General features: G+C 38.6%; 1 protein-coding gene across 14 annotated transcripts in view; it reads left to right on the plus strand.

Moving 5' to 3' along the window:
- MAGI1 (membrane associated guanylate kinase, WW and PDZ domain containing 1) overlaps positions 1-23,161 on the plus strand; it is a 468,514-nt gene that overhangs the window by 339,617 nt on the left and 105,736 nt on the right. For 13 of the 14 annotated variants that reach the window (XM_063426812.1, XM_063426813.1, XM_063426817.1 and 10 more), the window contains exons 3-5: positions 5,163-5,282; positions 17,757-17,963; positions 20,965-21,172. In XM_063426812.1, coding sequence (XP_063282882.1) covers positions 5,163-5,282; positions 17,757-17,963; positions 20,965-21,172 — 535 coding nt within the window. The remainder of the gene's footprint in view (positions 1-5,162; positions 5,283-17,756; positions 17,964-20,964; positions 21,173-23,161) is intronic. The other variant, XM_063426816.1, reaches the window with a different exon arrangement.

The following is a 23,161-nucleotide window of genomic DNA, read 5'->3' on the forward strand; positions in this document are numbered from 1 at the left end:
CTCTAGTGTTGGCTCAGTTAAAACTCAATCTTCACTTCAATCTCTTCCCTAGTTGGCACATAGTGTTTTTTTCTTTCTTTCTTTGGAAACCTAGAAAGGCAATTTATCAAAGATCCTGGTAATGTATAAAGCTGCCAAGTCATCTACAGACAACATGTGTGGTAGATATTTTCACACAGATTACAAACATACTGTATACCGTAACATGTGAAAAATTCCAAACGTGCTGATATTTGTTCATTCACTTATTCTCAGCTTTAATTACCTTCTTCTTAATATTGGGAATTATGAGAGCCTGATAAGAGGGGTTCGTTACTGCTAACCCGTATGAGGACAAGTGACCCAATTCAATACAAATTTTGCTGGACAGTCGAGTCAATTTGCGAAGATCGGTGGAAAGGGGGTCTTTGTATGGTATCATCAGAAATGCAATGGTAGAAAAGTTGCTTGATGTGACAATCACTTTTATGTAGTTTTATATTAAGGTTCTCTAACTCCATGGCAGATCAGGTAATTTTCGAAGGTGTTTATTGAGAAGTCTGCTCTATGCCTCAGTTTTGGCACATTGCAACTTTCTTAGAGATGCATTTTTTTTTTTAATTCTTTATTTTTGTAGTGCCAAGATGGGTAACAAGCATATAATGACAGTGCGAGAAATACAATATAGAATGAGGTTTACATCTGGATTGTCAACATATGTCAGCGGTAGGGCACCTTTTATGGTAATAACACGATGCATTGGTGAAAAACTGTACAATACGCAGTAATGCTAAGGAGTGTTGTGATAGTAGTGCAAGTGCATTCCATTACTACCCTTCACTTAAGGAAGGCCAGCTAGGACATGAGGATCAGGCTAGGGTTATCACTGTTTATACATTTGTACGTTTGACACCGATAGCCGGCCGCAAGGTGGGTTGCCTTAAGAGACATAGTAGTCAGCGTGGCTGCCAAAGTTTAGCTCGGCGAATGAGTCACGCCAAGGCATGGAAGAGGAAACTTAGTGGCAGGTGGGTAACAGAAAGTAATGGTTCCCAGGATCCCCATTGCGGGTGGCTATTAAATATAGCGGTGTTCTGTCAACATTTATGGGCTGTGTTGTGCTCATTATCAGCAGAAGTGCATTGAGCCCAATGGAGGGTTAAGTAAGCTCCATATCCCCGGAGCTTTGGGGGGGGGGGGTTGTGTTTAAGGAGCGATTGCTAGTAATAGCGCATTGCACAAAGGTATGAACGACCCATGTAGGTCCGCTAGTCCCGTGGGACTTATCTAAGGGAAAGTGAGTCGGAACGTAAAAAAGAACATAAACAAAACAAGATACATGAGTACAATAGTACATAACGCAGGCTTAACTGTAGGCTGTAGGTCAGCAAAAAGAGTTTTTCAATGAGGCGCCTCATCCTGGGGCCTTCGAGTTGGCGGGCGGAAAAAAAACGCTACGTTATCGACATCCCATACGTGTGTTGAGCCGTTCGGACTGGCGGTGGTAGTAGCAGTCAGTCCCAGGGAGTGCAGAAAGTTATTGGCGTCGGACATTGAGGTGAGTCTGTGTTTTTTGCCATTTCTCTCTACCACAAGTGCCCGCAGGGGTCCCCCACCTGTACGGAATTTCTGCTGTTCGCAGTCAAGTTGTCACCTCCTTCAATGTGGCGCGCCACTGCAGTGTGGATCTGCTGAGGTTTTGGAAAAAGCACAGTGCGTGCTGTTCAAAGGTGAATGGTGATTGGCCTTTAGTCTGTGCCATAAATATGTCCTTGTCGGTTCGTGACCGAAAGCAAATAATGACATCCCTTGACCCCGAGGGTTTGGTTGTGAGGCTACCCGGGAGGCGGTATATCCGTCAAGTTGCATACCTTTAGCCTGCTTGGGTGTCAGAGTAGTGGAGAGTAATCTCCTGACGTACTGTGGGAGCTCTCCGGCATCAATGTTGTTTGGAATCCCTCTAATTTTGAGGTTGCGCTGTCTTGCCGGGTCTTCCATCTGTCCCACCTTCGCTGTCAGCTCTGCACATGCGAGGGTTACTCCCTGCAGTTGGGCTGCAGTGATGTCCTGTTTAACTCCGAGGCCGCGGACATTTTCCTCCGTGGATTTTATCCTGTCTGCTAGAGTGCTGAGGTCCGTTTTCAGGCCCGCCACTTCAGAGGCTATGTAGGTTTTGAGCTCCGCCACCATCGCGGTTATATCTGTTTTTGTAGCCAGTTGTGGGTCGGGTCGCCGCTGGGGGGGGTCACTCTGCCACTTCGAGTGTCCTCCGGTTCAGGATCTTCCTCCTCGGAGGCCGATGTGGAGCCGTGTGGTGTTTCTGCCCTGCGGTCCGCCATTTTAGGCCTGGGTGTCTGGGTGAGTAAAAAGCTAATATCTCGGGTGTTGTGCTCACCCGAGCCCCGGGATTTGCGGGAGTGTTTGCCCATGTTCTCCTGCTTCAGGTGATGTTTTTGGAGTGCAGACCCGTTGTTCCGATTAGGGTAATGTGGGTTTTCAAGCGTTTTCGGCATCGGAGCTCAGGGTGCATGCGATCGCTCCGTTAGCTAGCTAGCTCCGTCCCCCGAGATGCATTTTTATTTACTTAATACGAAGTTACTTTCAGTATTGGCCATTTGCAAAATCTTAGTAGCTTTAATGCGTAACTGTCTCTTCTCTTTAACGTTGTCCGTTCGTCTTTTTCTCATAACAGTAAATATAATGAAAGCAGGGGAGGTTAAGCATTGAACAGTACACCTCTCGTGTATATCCAGGGAGATTTAATTTTCAGAAAAATGTTGCACAAGCGCATGCATGCTTTGACGGTGTAAAAATCCCACATGTGACTTTTCCGCTATAATAAAACCCAACAAATAAATTATATATAATATATAATATATTATATATATATATATAATATATATTATATTTTGCAAACTGTACAGCTCTACAATTTGAATAGAATCTGAGCATTGAGCTACACTTGAAATCTATTCATGAAATTGTCACTGAACATGAAGCTGTATAAGACTTATTTTTTTTTTTTCTTCACATGACCCCCGAAAGGTTAAATTGAATGGAAGTTGTTCGTTTTTTTTTTCTTCTCAAAATTCAAATCTAGACAAGAACTGCAGCCCTCCTTCCTTAGCTGAAGGCAACATGACTCTCACTAATGTCTGGCGCTGACAGCTGGTGTCATTGTACGGTCATTGTTGTCTTTCCTGGACCAGATGTTTGAGATTCCTTCAACAGGTTCCTGGTAGATCAGCTCCACCCACAAACCCTACTGCACATGATAGAATCTGCTGTACACAGAGGATTCTATTGAAAAGCTATACCATTCATTATACTCCTTTTAGGTCATTCTGTACTTAAAGTAAGCAAACCTGATTTCAGTGTTTTTGTAATAAGCTGATCATTTAGTCAGTGGGCCGCATGTAATACATTTCTAGCTGAAAGATATGCTAATATAACATGTTGTTTACATTGCCATGCTGTTCATTTGTAACCTCTTACTGTTGCTGCCAGGGGCAGGCTGGGAACAGCTTAAAGTGTACCTGTCAGGGTATGAAAACGTATTTTTTAAATTCAAGAGCGTAACCTAGCTGAATTGTAAATGTAATATATCTAATAGATCTAAATAAAAGCAACCCTTGATATCAGCATGCAACAGTGGTATCAGATTTTGAGAATGGTAAATATTAAAATTAATACACAATAAAGTGGTTATGGTGCCTCCAGTACTCTTCATACTCTATCCTGGTGCATGGGGCAATGCTTGATGAGGTGAGAGCCTATCACTGATTTCCCCCCCCCCCCCCATCGGGAATACAGCTTATAAAGTGTACATCCGTTTGGTCACCCATCCTATTCAGTTGCCACATTTTAAACGCAGATCTCATGCAATCCCACGTTTGCCATTCATTTATTACTTTTTAAAAATGTTATTGAAGATTCTTCTTGCAAGTACATTGTGCTTGTGATTTTACTTAGAAGTCAGTGATGGTGGGGGGGGGGGGGGGGGAGAATATTGATTACAATTACATAAATTGTTGCAATTATTCTTTATTTCCATGAAAGTATAGTGGCTTTTTTTTTTTTTTTTCCTTTCTAAAATATTTATCAAAATACAGTAAAATAAATGTGTGAAGTTTATGTAGAAGATTATAGGAATTATTGCTGCATAATTACACTAATCATTTTGTACAATGTTCCTGCTGCTTTATGAATGTGTATCAGTTTGTATCAGAAGTAATTCTGGTGTGTGGCCTGGTGCTCAGGCATTGTGTATTTAATGGGATAGGGTTTTAAAAAAAAAAATAAAAAAAAAAAAAATGTATTTCTCTGAAAAAGTGTGTATTGGGCATAGCATGTTGATATTCAATAATGAACAACAAATTCCATGATGCTTTGCCAGACTGAAAATTGCCAAAATATTCAGGTACATTGTAGTTCTGCAACAGCTTGAGAGTCCCATTTTTGCCATCCCTATCCTAGAACAGTGAAGCGTACTGACTGACTTATTAAAATCTGGTTTAAAGTGAACTTGTCTTTGAATTATTATATTAATGTGTAGTCCCCGAATGAACTGCTTTTGCGAACATGGAATGTTTCTTAGTTTGTTTTAGTGATTACTCGCCTCCTTCTAAACCATTCCAGCCCCACCATCACCCCTCATGTGTGGGCTGCAACCAGTTCAGATATAGCCCTTCTTTGGGAAGCCTTCTTTCACTTACTAACCAAGGATGAAGGGGAGACTTATTTTGAGCGCATAGCGCATGCGCAGTGACGACACTAGTGTATAAAGAAGCGCAAGGCCAGTAGGCCTAGAGACTATGCTGATTGTCTGCATTGTAGGAATCATTTGGCAGTTCAAAATGATTCATGGAACTGCCAAATGATTCCTGCAGTGCAAACGATGGTGCACAATTTTTACCGCATTTTCTACTGAGATCAAGACATTGTCTAGCGATTTCACTAGTACAATATTGGCTGTTTTAAGGGGGCAAATTAAATTATATCAAGCGAAAACTACAATGATTGGTACCATTCTGATTTTAAACCTCATTTAAATTCCAGGCCTTGTGTCTTATGCTTTAGGAAGCCTTGATATTTTCAGCTTTATTCAAGTGTTTGTATGTTTTTTGTTTTGTTTTGTTTTTTTACAATACTTTAATGATTTTTGCTTTGTTTGTTTTGTACAGGCACAACACGCTCCCCTCGAGAAGGTGAAATCCCCGGAGTGGACTATAATTTTCTAACTGTACAGGAGTTTTTGGCTCTTGAACAAAGCGGAACACTACTTGAAATTGGCACATATGACGGTAGGAATAAAACAATTGATGATGTCAGAGTGAAGTGATGGGAATGCTGTACGAATTATTCTTAGTTTGCTTTTATACCAGCTAATATAGATGGAATGCTGAACATTCTGCTTTATATTGGGTCTCATAAATATAAAATAATTTCATGTAGTACCTGATTACATAGTTACTGGCTCAAAACTGCAGAAAACTGCAATTCTTGCTATTATATGAGTTAGAAGCCGAATTCCACTGGATAATTATCAGAAGCATCCTTTCTGGAAATTGTAATATATATTACAGTACTATGCGTGTGTGACAATTAAAACATCATTAAATCCCTGCAGTCACTATTCAGTAAATCTTTTATGGTTGGCGTGTCCACTTTAAATATGCGGTTGACAGTCATTTTCAGACGAGTATTAGCATGAAATCTATAGAGCGTTCTAGTAAAACTGCCAGTAAAAACATAGATTACAGATTTTTGCTTAATTGAAGTTTGTTCCCTGCTCATTGCTGTCGACTGTGTGTGCATATGAACATATGGCTCAACATCCCATAATGCCTAGCATGTAGCTGCTTTCCAAGGATTATAGAATATCTCACACACCGTTGTAGGAATGCATAATTGTGAGTGGAACCATGTTTATCGTTTGTCACAATAAAAATGGGTGCAATTCTCATGTAGAAATAAAATGTTAATGCAGGTTATACATTTTGCTAACCTTAAAAGAAAACATATACGTTAAAAAAAAAATAAAAAAAAATAATCTACATTGTATTAGTTTCAAAAGTTACATCTAGATTGTAAGCTCGCTTGAGCAGGTCCTCAATACGCTCTGTTCCTGTGCGTCTAACTTGTCTTGTTGCAAATACTTTTCTGCTAGTCCACCCATTGCACAGCTCTGCAGAATTTGTTGGCGCGAATAATTTTGTATTAATTATGTGAAGGCCAAAATTATTGGAATGTCCAGTATCTGGCGAGTTCCAATGAAAGACACCAATGTTTGCTTTGTAAGGACAATTTTGCCAAAAGTAGTAGATTAGATATTTGTAATAACTGCCACCGGAATGTTAATGCATGTCAGGTTCACTTCAGAGAACCACTCTTGTTAACAGTGGAAACCACTCTGCGCCAAGAATCATTTGGCATCTCCGTGTGTGTGTTTTTGTTTTCATTCTTAAATATGTCTGTCGGTTCCCAAAGCATTTTATTCCTTTTTTAGTTATTCTTGGTTCGGTTATGGTGGCTGGAAGATTTTTAACATGTGTCCCTGGAAGCAGCAGGACAACATATCAAAGTATTGTGTTATAACAAATGGTGCAAAGTGGAACAATCTCCAATTGAATATACTGGTCTCGTCCATTCTCACTTTAGTGAATAATACCGTAAATAGTGTATTGTGGTGAATCAAGGCCAAAATAGCCAAACATGAGAAAAGCTAAATTGTAGAATTTTTCCAGTCACCTACTATGGCCTAGATATTTTCTGAGCAGTCCACCTCTACTTTTTTGTGGAAACTAATAAACTCTTCCAGTATACAAATGTACTCATATAAAGTAGGTATTTTGGTGTTAAAATTAATTGGTCTGTAAACATTTATTACTATAAATAAAATCCTTGGCACGGAACCAGCAATCTCGCAGGTGCACGGAACTGGTTTTGGGGTGAGAGGGCACCAATAAAGGACTTGTCCTGGGTGCCTCATGACCTCACTTCACCTCTGCTTTGACCCTTGATAGGTGAGCTTCAAATACTTGTTCACCTCTGAATCATTTTCTGGTTTTCAACGAGTTTATAATGAGTTGAGCTTAGGTAATGGTGAATTTGCATCGTCACAAGGGAGGTGGCTCACCCAAGTTAAATAACATACAAGATGCAGCGCACAGGGAATTTAACCTGAACTAAAGAGAGTCCCAGCAGGAAGAATTTCCTAAGTGAGTGGATTAATCTCAGAAGAGCAGGCATTTGGTGCTAGAGTAGGACTTGCTTAGAATGGGGTACGTTGACGTTGTGGCAAGCTTATGCAATGTATGATCATGTACTGTAACTAAACCCCCATTATTTTTTGCCTAGGCAAGATGTTTTTAAATATAACTAATACAGTGAATGAGCGTGTGCGGTGGATTTTGTATGTTGTATGAATTGGCCCCAGCAGCACCCTATAATGTATGCATGTTTAGGAGAGTGTCGCCTCTTGGTCTCACCTAAGTTAAATGCCATCAAATCATTTCTAAATGCTGTTAATTTTAGATCGTGATGGTGAGCCTTTAAAAGTATCATATTCCTTGAATTTTTTTGAGGTGACTGAAGCCTAAAGGCTCCATGTTCTGGAATATCCAGAGTTTTATATTCCAAGCGGCTGTTTCTAGGGATTATTCTAGTCATGCTGTACAGATTCCGTGCTTGCCACGAACAGTTGTCTGCCTGAATATTTACCCTCGTTTTCCCTTTTATTGTGAAAATACACATGGTCTGCAGGCATCGTTCCCACTTGACATAATTTGGTCTAATTTTAGTGATAGACAGCTTGGCTTAAGCAGGAAATTAAAAAGTATATTTGAATACATGCTGCTGATTTCTTGCTAAATTAGCTTTGAATATGCGGCTGGTCAAATAAAAGTCTAAATCATGGTAAGGGCTTTGGTTGCCCCACAAGGATTTGTTGCAGCCCTCCCAGAGGCTTAGCGTAGCAATCAATATGATGTGTAATTATGCATCTATGACCTTTTTTTTCTGCTTAGCAGTGAGTGAATGGTGTGTTGTGTCTTGCATGCAGCTCTTTAAGTACCACATCCGGACATTTAAATCCTGCATGATCATATGATGTACACGTGGGGTTTAAATAATGGTTTAACCCTCTCCTGCCTGATGGTTTCTCTGTTACTTGGTCATATTGTATTTTGGTTTAAACATCCTCGCTCTGAATTTAAATTAGTTATAGCTTTGATATTTGCTTTATTTATTTTTATATATATTTATATATATTTTTTTAATTATTATTTTTTTGTATTTTTTGTATAACTAGATGCTATACTCTTTATATGGTTTCTCTCTTTCTTAGGGAACCTTAATAGTTAATAGATCTGGCATTCTATTGGCTTGGGTACTGTCCTAGCAACACCATTGCTAATACGGTGGACTTTGATAGATGTAATACAGCAAATGTTCTGTTGGTTGTAGGTTATTCGTTTATCCAGTGGTAAAATCTGTTTTCATGTTTACCCTGCCTATCCTGTCCCATCTCCCCCATTCTCAAATACTTATTTTTGGTTACAGTAATACTGGTCTGAGGTGTCACAGCTTTCCCTAATTTGCCGTGTTTCTTCAATAACATTGTTGCTCATGCCATCCGTATGCAAAGCAACTATTTCTATAGCATCTAGTTCAGTTAAAAACTTCCATAATAGAAATCAAACTGAACTCCAGTTTTTAGAAACCACTGCTCTTCCCTCACAGCCCTTAGGAGCAAGGGATTGTGGATAAGTCGGCACTTTGAAAAGTGCCATAGACAATCTATTGGAGCATCCTGGTTGGCTAACAACGTACTTGTCTGGGCTGAACCAAGAGCAGTTTTTTTTTTTTTATTCATTCAATTGGTTGTTTTCTATTCCTGGCCTATGCAATGCATTAAAAAAATGCACTCATTCTGAAATGTCCCTTTAACTGTGAATATCTTTTCAAATAGTGTCATAGCTTGACTGCTGTAGGTTTGTTCAGGTTACAAGTATTCTCAACATTGGAAATAATAACTGAAATTCTATGCCAACATTCTCCTTCATTAAGTGCCATTAATAAACCAGGGATTATGTAGAATTAACAAGGGAACTGCAGATTTCAGAAAAAAATATTTAAATTGCAAAAAACAAGAACTCTACAATCTATTTCATCTTGGATTAAATGCATTTTCATTGTTGCACAATTTAGTGAATAAGCCCCAATATGTCAGCATAAGGGTATTTGAGAGTAAGTGTTAAAAAAAAAAAAAATACTTTTTTTTTTTTTTTTACACCACCAAACATTATAAAAATAAACTTTACTTTCTATTTAAAAACAAAAAAAAGAGGAAGTTGAGGGATCTTTATAGGTTAAGTGCCACATAAAACTACTGATTGCCTGGTATCTATTACAGCAATTCACAGAGAAATACCCTATCCCTAAACCATTATTCCTGATTGGATGCATATTATTTCTGTCTATAAACGGTGTAACTCTTTTTGTAACTGGATGGAATTTAAGCACTCTCTAGTGAAACTGTGGGTTCATTGTGAGCTAGAGAGTTTAGAATACATAAAACGGTAGATTTAAAAAAAGGAATTCAATGCATTTTAATCAGCGAATCATCCTGAAAGGGATGCACAATGACCAGTGAATCAAGGGGTTGTGTGAATTCAAAGCTTTTCTTAAATTTCATATAAATTATTTAAATAATATAACATTAAAGTAATTTTGACATCTACTGAAAGATGAATTTCTTTTAAGTGTGAAACCTTTAATATATTTTTATATATATTGAACGATCACGTTTTATTTTTTTAAAGGACCTTCAAGGTGGTTCCTGGGAGAGAGAGGGTAGGTTAGAAATACTTACGGTACTTGAATCACTTTTTCCTCTGAGCCATCTTCTTTCTCGATCCAGCTTAATATGTTGGGAGCAATGTCACTAGTGAACACTTACGCATATATATGAGAACGAAATCAGGGGATTATGACATCTCATTTTCTATAGGCTTCTATTGCACTTTGCGCCAGAGGACCCAGGTTAAAGTTTTTCCTGTTGCCACATGTTAAAAACTTTATAGAAGACAAATCTTTGACCCTCAATGAATCTCCATCTCCGTTTTATGAATTTTGAGAGAAACTCAAAGGTGAGAATACCACTTTAAATGAGGTGTAAATGTAGACTCCTAGCTGGAGATCTACCGTTTGCCTCCATTGGATTAAATGATTTGCACACCTAAAGCTGACTGATGTATGTTATTGCAATACTGGAACCCTATGTGCATCATTACCTAATGTTGGATAAAACTGAAGCCATGCATCTGTGTTTTTGTATCATACCTTCCAAAAAGTCCCACGCTTGGTGGAACAGTCCTGAATTTGGGCTGTTGTCTTGCTATCCCAGGTTCGCTCTCTAGTACTGCACATGTGGGAGCACAAGAGACCAAGTCCTCATACAGCCAACTGCAAGCACATCATTAGGCATTCACATTGCAAACTGCATTGAGGTCATTCAGCCCTTGGTCAAGTGGCAGCAACAAGATCTTGTCGGAACCACAAAGGGAATGTCAAACAAGCAGCTTTACCCAATGATCACATCATTTTGTGAAATCACAGGGGTTTGGGGGTTGGAGGTTGGGGAGGGGCTGCTAAACAGCCTGACATATTTTGTGCAATAGCACTTTTTGAAATGCACATAATGTATTCGTAAATAGAGAGGAAACTATTGCTCATATAAAACCCAAAAATGTAGCCAACAGGCTTGTATAATCATACAGAGCAACAACCATTCTAACAGGTTTTATAAAATAGATATTGTATCTTAGGGCAGGGATAGACAACCCTCGGCACTCCAAATGTTGTGGACTACATAATGCTCTTACACCCGTAATGCTGGCAAAGAATCATGGGTGGTGTAGTCCAAAACATCAGGAGTGCCGAAGGTTGCCTATGCCTGTTTTAGGATATCTTATATTGCACAATATAGACAAAATACAAATTTTATTAGTTCTCAGATATAAATGCATTCATATTCCTCCTGGGTACTCTACAATGACAGAAAATATGCAATTATTTGAGAGCTTAAATAATATAAATCTATATTTTAAACAGATCACTATATTGCACATGAACAATTTATTACAAAGTAAAACAAAGTAAATGAAAATATGTAACCATTTAAATTTCATTATTAGTTGTAAAATAAGCTAATTTGGAATTTTAATGAATGTACTATTAATATAAATCCATACAGAATATACCCACATCCACAGCTAATCCTGCACATTAAATGGAACTTCTAATTTAAGGAATATATGGTTCCATAGCTGAAAAGAGACATGGGTCTATCAAGTTGAACATCTAAAAACACATGGATTTCAAGATCAGAGACAACATGGGTTTACTTCAGGAAGATCATGCCAAACTAATCTTATTGATTTTTTTGATTGGGTAACTAAAATTATAGATCAGGGTGGTGCAGTAGACATTGCTTACCTAGATTTCAGTAAGGCTTTTGACACTGTTGCACATAGAAGGCTTATCAATAAACTGCAATCTTTGAGTTTGGATTCCAATATTGTTGAATGGGTAAGGCAGTGGCTGAGTGACAGGCAACAGAGGGTTGTAGTCAATGAAGTATATTCGAAGCTTGGGCTTGTCACCAGTGGGGTGCCTCAGGGATCTGTACTTGGACTCATTCTCTTTAATATTTTTATTAGTGATATTGCAGAAGGTCTTGATGGTAAGGTATGTCTTTTTGCTGATGATACTAAGATATGTAACAGGGTTGATGTTCCAGGAGGGATAAGCCAAATGGCAAATGATTTAAGTAAACTAGAAAAATGGTCAGAGTTGTGGCAACTGGCATTTAATGTGGGTAAGTGCAAGATAATGCATCTTGGACGTAAAAACCCAAGGGCAGAGTACAGAATATTTGATAGAGTCCTAACCTCAACATCTGATGAAGTGGATTTAGGGGTGAGTATTTCTGATGACTTAAAGGTAGGCAGACAATGTAATAGAGCAGCAGGAAATGCTAGCAGAATGCTTGGTTGTATAGGGAGAGGTATTAGCAGTAGAAAGAGGGAAGTGCTCATGCCATTGTACAGAACACTGGTGAAGACCTCACTTGTAGTACTGTACACAGTACTGGAGACCGTATCTTCAGAAGGATATTGATACCTTAGAGAGAGTTCAGAGAAGGGCTACTAAACTGGTTCATGGATTGCAGGATAAAACTTACCAGGAAAGGTTAAAGGATCTTAACATGTATAGCTTGGAGGTAAGACGAGACGGGGGGGGTATGATAGAAACAAATACATAAATACATAAAGGGAATCAACACAGTAAAGGAGGAGACTATATTTAAAAGAAGAAAAACTACCACAACAAGAGGACATAGTCTTAAATTAGAAGGACAAAGGTTTAAAAATATCAGGAAGTATTACTTTACTGAGAGGGTAGTGGATGTATGGAATAGCCTTCCAGCTGAAGTGGTAGAGGTTAACACAGTAAAGGAGTTTAAGCATGCGTGGGATAGACATAAGGCTATCCTAACTATAAGATAAGTACAGGGACTAATGAAAGTATTTAGAAAATTGGGCAGTCTAGATGGGCCGAATGGTTCTTATGTCTTTGTCTCATCTGTCTTTTTTTCTGTTGATCCAAACATCATCTCCCCCCTCCCCAGCCCCATGTGCAAATAAAATGTATTTAATTAATCTCTGCTAACCCAATGCGTCTTGATAGGGAACATTGGGATGCTAGTGAGCAAAGTGGCAAATCGACAAGTTGCGCCACCTAGCATCTCCTCCTACAGGTGCATTGAATCAATGCATCTCTAAAGGCTCAGCAAAGATTGAAGGACCTCGTCCATGAAATCCCTCTAGTGGTTGTTTGAGTGACAGGCATTAGATGTGGACTTGGGCAGCAATGCAAACACTGCTTTTTCTTAGAAAACACTGCAGAACAAATACTATGTCACCAGAAGATACATAGTGTCCACTTAAACCATAGGAAGAGAAAATAAAAATATTATTTGTTTTTAAATCTAGAGTCTAAATTGCCTCCTCTCAGGCAATTGTCAGGGTACCCACTTCTTCCTAGTGTCATTCCAGCTCCCATGCATGGCATTAGATTGCTGACCACTTTGACATTAGGCGTTATGTTCCTTGCCATCATCATGGCCAAGTTCATAATGACGTAGTGCATCATTTTGGCATCAAGGGTGATGCCGACTGCATCACCTTCAGCCTGTCTTATACCAAAAATTATGTAGGCATGGCATAATTTCAAAAAATGCATCCAGCATTAGAGCGATGTTCTGGCGTTGCTCTCTTGATGAACAGTGCTAATACCAATTTCCCAGTACCACTGTATGCACCACATCAAAAACAGAGTATTTTGTAGGAGCAGAAGTACCCTCTTGGTACTGTCTGGGCACAGGACGAATACGACTGGGCCTGTGCACCCAGACCACTTCCTTGAGAGGGTGTCCCTTTCTAAAGTCCTGGGCTCTATTTCTGTGAGAGCTCAGGGCCAAGCAGGGAGATATTTTGATATCCTTGTTGGTTCAAGGAGGGCAACGTCACAGCCAGGTCTTCAGGCCCAGACAGTCTGAGCCCGGGCCTTCATTGTCCACCATGGCCGCCTAATGTATAATCTTGCTCTCTGTATAGGTATGTAATCAAATTATTCACTGAATTTGTTGCAATGTGTAATTGCAGAAGCGTAATATGCCAACTGGCATTCTATTTCAGTTATTATTTATATAGCGCCAGCAAGTTCTGTAGCACTGTACAATAGATGAAGTAACAGACACCTCGTTGTAACCAGACAAGTTGGACGCACAGGAACAGAGAGGGTATGAGGGCCCTACTCAATCAGCAGTTAACTGATACCTTGCCAATTTTATGGCAGGTAAACTTTAGTAAGTTGTGTTGAGAACTTTTTTTGTATATTGCAAATTATATAAAATTTCCAATTTAGCCAAGCTCGAAATTTTTTCCCAACTTGACCGTTATGGCCTAAAGCCACAGCTCACTGATTTAGATCTCATTAAAGTGACTCTCTCATCTGAAATTCTTTACATAAATTACTATTCTGGTTTCATATGATTTTCATATAACGCAATTGTATATAAACACTTGAGTGTAAGATTATTTTGAGTGGAGTCAGCTGTCCTTGACCTATTTCACTCTTGTCTCTTCCAAATTAAACAAAATGCTGCGATGGGCATGTGTTGGCAGTAGCCAATGAGATGCATAGATTTGCTCATTTGACCTAATTAACTCCAACAATGCAAAGGAAAGCGAAAATCCTGTATTTATAACCTAAGCACCCTAACAGCTGCCTGTTTTAGTGGTTATGGTGGTAGGCTACAAGAGCCAATGGTCTGTTCTGGCTATTTGTGGCTTAGAGACCCATTTTAAGATGCAGGATACCCACCATAACCACAGCAAGTTCAGAAAATTATGTACAATTTTGGTGGTAAATATGAGTAGTCGCTCTTACACAAAATTGTGTATGCGTCTTGAGGCTAAAAAAAAGAAATAATGAAATGCTAATCTGAACATTAACCCCTTCCCTATGTTTTGCTTAAAATTAAATGTTTAATTTCACATGACTTTTTATACCAGAATTGGAGTGTGAAGTACAAGAGTTGTTTTACATCCTGAACAAGTGTCTTGTGTATTTAATATGCAGATTAGGGTCAAAATAGGCGCTCACTGATTAGTTCTCCGTACATTTCCATAAGCAATTTTTAGATTGCAGAAAAAGTGATTTCTGTTGTGGAGATTTTTTTTTCACCTCTTTTGTTTGAATTCCATCTCTTTTCCAGCTGCCATCTCTTGGGTCTTAGCCTGGTTGCCTAGATACTAGAGTTTCCTTGAGGCATCTCTGAAACAACGCGGATTTGCAAGTTTGTGATATGTGCAGACAGATTTTTTTTTTTTTTTTTATTGAGTTTCAATCTCCAGATCTAGATTTCAAAATAACCATCTGAACCTGAGCTCATAAAACGCCCAATATTTCACGTAGTTTGCATGAAATATTTATGTAGGTAGGCTAGTTTAAAAAAAGATCATGAGAAATTGTTATTTAATGGGGAGGGAGGAGGGGTATGAGGCAGCCATTGCTGATGTGGGCTGCAAGCAATATAAAATATTAGAAAGGAGATGAGCTATACTAATATGTAGGAGATAGACCAGAGGGGCTTGATGAGGAGATTTGGCAGTAAAACGAGGACGGGGATAAAGAAAAATGTTTCTTAGCACTTCTATTTATGCTTGTTCTGGCAGTCTGGCTCAAAAACATTTGTACACATTGATGTACAGAATTCCTATTTCTAGGTTTAATTTTCCAGATAATTGCACTTCCAGGTGCAATTTTGACACTTGTTTATGCTGTTGCCAGACAGAGCAAGTATTCCTACCGATCAGCCACACCTTGGCTGTTGATTGTGGCTACTCGTCCTCTGTAAGCTTGTTGCCAGGCCACAGGAATGGCGGCAGGAGCATGGTTAACAAATGCTTGCTGACGTAGTGGCTACTACATTTTTGCCATCTTTAATTTCCTCGACATTGACCATGCTTTCTAGTTGTGTTTTGATTGATTGGACGTTTTGAAATGTGCAGACTGTGGACATTGGTGAGTGCATAGTACACCACAATATAGCCAGAAGGCTTTAATTATAAATGGACAGTCTAACCATCACAACAAACTAGGCCCATTGCATAAGTTATGGTGCAAGGGTATCCCTAGCCACAGTGTACCTGTGCAGAGCTACTGAGGGTGGGCTATGTACCCCACAAACCAGGGGTCCTCAAACTTTTTAAACAGGGGGTCAGTTCACGTATTAACGAATTCCTATGCACACTGCACACACACGCATAAGCACATAAATACACACATACATAGACCGACAACACAGACATACACATACATACATACATACATACACACATAAACATACTGAAATACATACAAATACATACACACACACACATACATACAGACTGAAATAATACACATATACATACTGATACATACTGACACACACATACATACACACACACACACTGACATACATACACATATACTTACTGACATACATACCCACACGCAGGCGCACACACGCATACACATACACACATACATGCACATAGACATACACCCACACGCACATACATACTGACATACATACAGACATAGCTAATTTTGCTTACCTTTTTTTGCAGGAGAGTGGCTGTGGCTGATGGGAATCGCCGTGGCTCCCGCGGCCTGGCTCTCTTCCCTCCCGCGCGGAGGGAGCTGGGAGGAAGTGACCACCGGCTGTCACTACTTTGCGGTTGCGTTTTTTTTTTTTTTTTTTTTTTTAAGGGGCCCGGTCGCGCTGTTGCATGGATATTGAAGATATAGGGCCCATCGGGTGGCCCTGAAGATATAGGGCCCATCGGGTGGCGGGCCGTAGTTTGAGGACTCTTGCCACAAACTATGCTGCATAGTTTTCTCTAGGATTGGATAAGACCCCAAAGAACATAATGATCAACTCCCTTAAACCATCAACTGATACCTACAAATGCATACAGAACCAGTAATATTGTAATTGTGCAATTTCCACTGTCTGGACAAAACAAACTATTCCTACACCCGTTCGACTATCATTAGAACCCTCATTAGTGTTCAGTATATTTTAACATATAAGCTATCTCAACTGAATTTCAGGCCGTAAAACAACTAGACTGAACGTTCTCAATGTTAAATTGGTTTGCTTTTGGTTTAACCGTCTAAATTCTCTATTATTAGGAAGTTAAAAATTGTACCTAGAACTTTAGATAAATGTGTTGTCTTCCAAAAATATTATGTTTAATTTCTTAAATCAATTATAATAACTAATTGTGGAAATTAAACATTTACATTTTAAACAATTATCAAATAGGCTTTTTACCCTCCTGATCAACCTTTTAAATAGCTACCTAGCGTTATATTTAATAAAACATTGCATACAACAGAGTACAGTAATCTAGCAATTGGTAAGAAGGTCCACAATTGACATTCTATGCCTTGTGAGTGTGACATTCACCTCCAGTGTAACTAAAAAGGCTTCCAGTCCCAATCTTGGCGCAACTTACTATTTTTTTTTTACATTTTAACAAAAACTGAAGCAAATCACTGGAAATAAAGTTTACTAAAGAGCCACAGCAGCTGCCTTCCTTTTTTAATGGTTAATCTCAGCTCTGCACGGTTCCTGTTCAAAGTTTTTTTTAAGAAGGGAAATAGAAGAAAGAATAAAAAATCTCGACACCGGCAGAAATAAACCCAGCTTAATAATGTGGGTCATTCTTTCTTTTTCATCCCCAAGGCTAGAAGGGGTAATGAATTTTATATTTTCTGTTGGGTTCACTCTAAGTCTGACAAGGCATTGTACAAAAGCACACTTGGATGGAGGCTGCTACTTGAAATTCAAATGTAATGAGATGACGTTTTGCTATTCAATCCAGCTGCCTTTTGTTTTAAATCTCCGTAAATGAATGGTCCTTGACAATAGTCCTCGATTCTACTAATAAATGGAACTTAAGTAACTCAGAGGAAACAAAGAAACTGCTATTTCTTTCTTGTGTGTCTATATATGTGCTCATGTCCAGAAATCAAATGTCCCTCCTCCCTTGTGCCATGCAGTGAGATTGGGGAGGGGGATTTTGTATAGAAAGATAGGAATTTAAGGAGCCCAGTTATTCTTTCTGACATTTAAATGTGATTCTGTCGTCTAGGTAACTATTATGGGACACCCAAACCTCCAAGCCAACCCACCAGTGGGAAATTAAGTTCCGGTGATGCTTTGCAAAATCGACTGGCCGGCTCCAAGCAGTCGACTCCGAAACGGACCAAATCTTACAATGATATGCAAAATGCTGGCATAGTGCATACAGAAAACGATGACTATGATGACGCACCTGAAATGAACAGTAGTTTTACAGGTAAACAATATGTTTGATCAGTGGCGGGGGTTCAATTGCATATCATTCGGAGGGAAGATGTATTGAGTTGAACATTGCAAGAGGTAGCGGAAAATCGACAGAATTCATGTCTGTGTATTTTGGTAATGTGGCTACTGCCAGAACAATAATTTAGGTGTAATGGTTGCACTAAACCAGGAAACCGAAATGATATATTAAAATGTGCAAAATTGCAAAAAATATTTGATACATTTTATACATCGCATTGCTCCCCTATTCTGACGCTTTGTACTCTGCTGCCATTTGGGATGTTTTCTGAATATGTCTTGTTGTGCAAATAAATAAGTTGGCATAGAAGAACATTTATAGCTTTATTAAATTATCTGTAATATCAAGCAAATTTAATAGAAATAAATGACGGGAAACTTACATGGGCACTATAAACTCCATAACCAGTACAAATGTTTGTTGTTTGTGGTTATGGTGCAGGGAAACCATTGATATACAGCCCTGTTGGCTGTTTGGTTCCCAGCGCCCTCTTGTAAGTTCATTGATATTGATGATCTCAGCCTGCATGCAATCAAACTCCAATCAGATGAGAACGTTTTGCCCTGCTGGGAAACACCTCTACTTGCTCTCTTATTAACAGTGACTGTAGGCATTTAAATCCTGCAATGAAAACATTTGTTTCACTTGCTAGGTTAAAATGTGATTGGGTGAAGCATGGCACCCAGACCACTTTATTGAGATGAACGGATTTTGGTGTCTATAGTGTCCCTTTAGAGGGACACTATAGTCACCAGAACAACTACAGCTTAATGTATTTGTTCTGGTGAGTATAATAGCTCCCTTCAGGCTTTTTGCGGTAAACCCAATCTTTTCAGATAAAATGCAGTGTTTACATTACAGCCTAGTGATAACTGCACTGGTCACTCCTCAGATGGCTACTGGAGGTGCTTCCAGGGGCAGTGCTGCAGTGTGCAGTACTGTCATTCAGTCTCTCCACCCTCTGCATTGAGACACTTAACTTTCCTTATAGAGATGCATTGATTTAGCAGGCAGGTCAGAGGCGGCAGCAGCAGACTGCAATAAAGGTAAGATTTTACAATATTTAGGAGGGCAAGGGGGGGCTAGATAGTATTTTTAACACTACAATGTCAGGAATACATGATTGTTTTCCGACCCCGTAGTGTTCCTTTAAATTTAAAACCTAATAGCTGGTAAATAAGTTGCTTTTACCATGTCAAAGGCTGGTGTATCATAAAATAAAAAGCCATGCCTCTAAAATACATCTTTGCCTCATTTATTTATTTATTTTCTCTTTCTTTCTATAAGCAAAACAGTAATTTGACACTGTAGGATGTGCTTCAGGACAACTTGCTTGAAAGTCCCTTGTCTAATCGCATCTTTACTTTATGCATTTAGGCCATACTCTGCATTCTAGGAATATATTACATATATTCACAAAAACACTCTGGAGTTTATTCCCTAAACAGCAAACATTGGTGGAATGAAAACCCGATTGTAAAATGTAAGACGAAATATAGGCTGCGTTTGAAAAGTGCTCCTATTCAGCTACGATCACAGGCTATACAGCTAGGTCAGGGGTTCCCAACCCAGTCCTTAAGTGCCCCATACTAGTTTAGGATTTAGGGATGATCCTGTTGTGTTAGTGGTTTATTTTCTTTCTAAAAACATATAAGACACAACTGTGTATTCCCAAAATCCTGGACTGGTAGGGTGTAGTTGAGGACTTTGTTGGGAACCACTGATCTTGGTCATAGCTTTTCCATTATAGTCCGAATGTTCGGTTTTCATTTTACCATTTGCTATTTTAGTAATTCCCCAGGATGTTTATACCAAATCGGAACTGTGCAAATATGGCCAGGGATTTTCAAATTTCTGTAAAAATTGCTAAAATGGCAACATTCTATTAGTAAAAAGCTGTGAATAGGTTATGAGATTGCTATTTTGCTCTACATTTCTTAACTTGCTGAGTTGGAAACAAAAAAAAGTAAAAATCAAACCTCTGAGTGAGCCAGTTTCAGTTGGCAGCTCACTACAAGTCAGTGATTTAGGGAATAACCCCCCTCCCAGTTTTTGTTCACAGATCTCTTTGTGCATTGGAATGAAACTGACATGCAGGAGTTTAAGGCCAGAAGAAAATACCCGTCCAATCAATGTACAAAAAGTTTCCCATGGCCACCAACTTGAAAGCTTAGCACCCATTGTTAGAGTAGTTTCTGTTTAAATATCCACATGTAAGCATCTTAAGAAACAATGTGGCTTTCCTAATCTCTGCATGATGCTGCTCTCAGTGAGAATGCAAAGTCTATTTAACAAACATTGGCACCATTCAAATATAAAAGGTTGTGTCAAGGGAATTTTTCCCAAATCTATATTTGATATTTTCTCTTTTAAGTGCATTTATTGTTTGAGATTGCTTGTGTTGCAAAAAAAAATAAACTACTACTTCCAATGGTAACGCAAAGCATATTAATGGGCTTTAAACAATCTAAAATAGTGATACAGTATTTAACTGCATGACTGCAGCTGTCGTAGAGTGAAGATACTGACGATTTAGAATACATGATCAAAGTCTGTAATCCTCAATAGTATATAGTTTAAGAATAAAAGAAGTCCAGCACACTAATTACTCATAAGGACCTCCTCTTTTCTGGTTTGGATTGCTAAATCGGTGCTCTGACATCATAACTGCCTTCCCAAAAGGCTCAAATAAGGCATTCCATGCAAATTAGCAAACTTTTTCCCATGAGCATGTGCGTTTTGTTTTCCATAGACTGTCATCACCAGTTATGCTGTTTGTTTCACACTTACCTGCTATTTATTTATGTATTTATTTAATAAAGCATGCTTGCAGACATTCTTGAGAGGATTTATTGTGCACATGGAATGTTTTTGTTGGTACTCCTAAATATTGTATTATTCTGAAATGTGATGTTACTGTGCTTAAGTTATTTGATAAGATTTATTTGTCATTGACTTCCTATTCTTTCACCAGCAGACTCTAGTGAACAAGACGAGCACACAATTAATAATTCACAAGAGACAACTCCTGTAGTGATTCGGATCCTCCCTACTTTTCCCATCACGGAAGCATCTCAGAAGTTGCCTCTTTACCTACCTCCGACTGACGAGGAAAGTCTTGGTCCCCTACCTGCTAACTGGGAAATGGCCTACACGGAGAATGGAGAAGTCTATTTTATAGAGTAATTTATTAATTATTTTTACATTGTCTTTTAGTCCATTATCTATCAATCATTTCCAATAAGTAGAACACTCCAGGGTGGATTTACAACCCATCTTTCCATGGCTGTTGGTCACAGCTTTAAACCTCCTCTAAGTTTTAGTTCACCATTCTTCCTAAACAGATATTGACCGGCTATAGAAAGCATATGATACTGGAATGTTGAAAATAATTAATTTGAAAAATGTAACATACATATTGTGTCAGCTAGTTGTATGATGTTTTTGTATTTGAGAATTGAAATATATACTTCCTGGATTAGTCACGTCTTTGCATAGTATTTGGTTTTAAGTTGAAATTGTACAAAATCGGGATTATAAAACATCATGAAAATGCATTATCCAAGATTGCATTCAGTTCTAGTTATGTGGAAATTTTGCTAGACTAAGCAGCCATTGGACTCTGTAGTTGTGGTTATAGATGTAATTGTAAAAAGTCCCTCCTGCTATAACTAATAACCAATAGTATGTTACACATTACTTATTATTTTATCATTATTTTTTCTTATCACACGTGTCTTGAGAGGAGTTATTCATTTTTAATTTACTTTGGATAAAGAATTTCCTCTGAAGTTTTTAAATGATTTCACATACAATAATGTTATATTTGGGATATGAACATGCTTTCTGACAGTCAGGGAAACTCTCCAGTTGGTCCTCCCCATAAATCCTACACTGCCTCAACAGTAACTCTTATCCCCTGCCTACACTACACTAACATTTACACTATCCGTTCTCTTAATGGCAAAACTTTTACTGGGGACAATTGCCATTTTGCTGTTTTGAGATGTCTCGAGAAACCTTCAATGGAATTATTTTTCCATAATACATGGTCCATGTTTATATTATAACAAGCTTATGAGTTGCCAGTGGCATACCACCCAACATGTCCCGTTTGTAAATCAGAACAGATTGGCAGTGTTTGGAGGGGGCGTCAACCCCGATATGAGGCACGTCACTAGTGATGCCCACAATGGGTGGGGCCACACTGAAGAGAGAGGGCTCGTCCAAAAAGGGGACAGACCGTACCCTAAAAACGGATGGTTTTGCAACCTGGCCGGGCCTCCAGCTATCAGGACTATGCAGAGAGTGTTCCCTGCATGGTTCTACTGCATGCTGCGAGAGCGTGTAATGGTATGCTCATGTTGTGCTGCCTGGAGACAGTTCCTTGGTTTCTACAGATGCAGGACACTAGGAAATTAAATGGAATGTCAGAACAGCACCCAAAAATCGGGTAAATATTTTTTACCAAACAACACTAAATTTGTGTGGACCAGACTAAAAATGTGGCCAATAGGAATAAACATCCACCTGCTAGGAAGGATTGCCAGAATTATTACATTATCCAAGTGACTATTCTACTATAAATATTGAATAGAAGTATGGCAAAAAACAAAACAAACAAAATAAAATATCCTGATGTGTTGAGGTTTCTTTAGCAAGTAGTATTGAGCATTTTTCATGCAAATTTATATATTTTTTGCGATTAAATTGTGTTGGTGTGTATATTTTGCATTTAATGAGTTACCAGCTTTCTGTGAAGTAGATTTACAAGCTTAGCCTTGGAAATTTAACTTGAATTTTTGCTGGAAAACTCCTCAAAACAAGTATATTTTTATTATAACAGAGGTTTATGAGAAAATAGATCGGAACAATATTCCCTCTCTGTAAGAAAAGCGCTATTGATCTACAGTTATAGAGTGTTTCTTGGTGAGAGTTCCCTGGTTGGCAATTACAAACTCAATTTTTATTTGTTTTGAGGGAAACTTTTCTTAATTTACACAAAATAATATACACCAAGCATTGGACTTTCTTTTTTCTTTTTGCTAAAAAAGAATATGCAGTTTATTTATTTTGTATTATTATTCCTTATTCCATAGTGATCTATAAGATAGACATAGCATAGCATATAGGATGTATGTAGGTTAATAAGTAGTGCACAATATCAATAA

This window comes from Pelobates fuscus, chromosome 7 (assembly GCF_036172605.1).
Source record: "Pelobates fuscus isolate aPelFus1 chromosome 7, aPelFus1.pri, whole genome shotgun sequence".
NCBI classification, from domain to species: domain Eukaryota; kingdom Metazoa; phylum Chordata; class Amphibia; order Anura; family Pelobatidae; genus Pelobates; species Pelobates fuscus.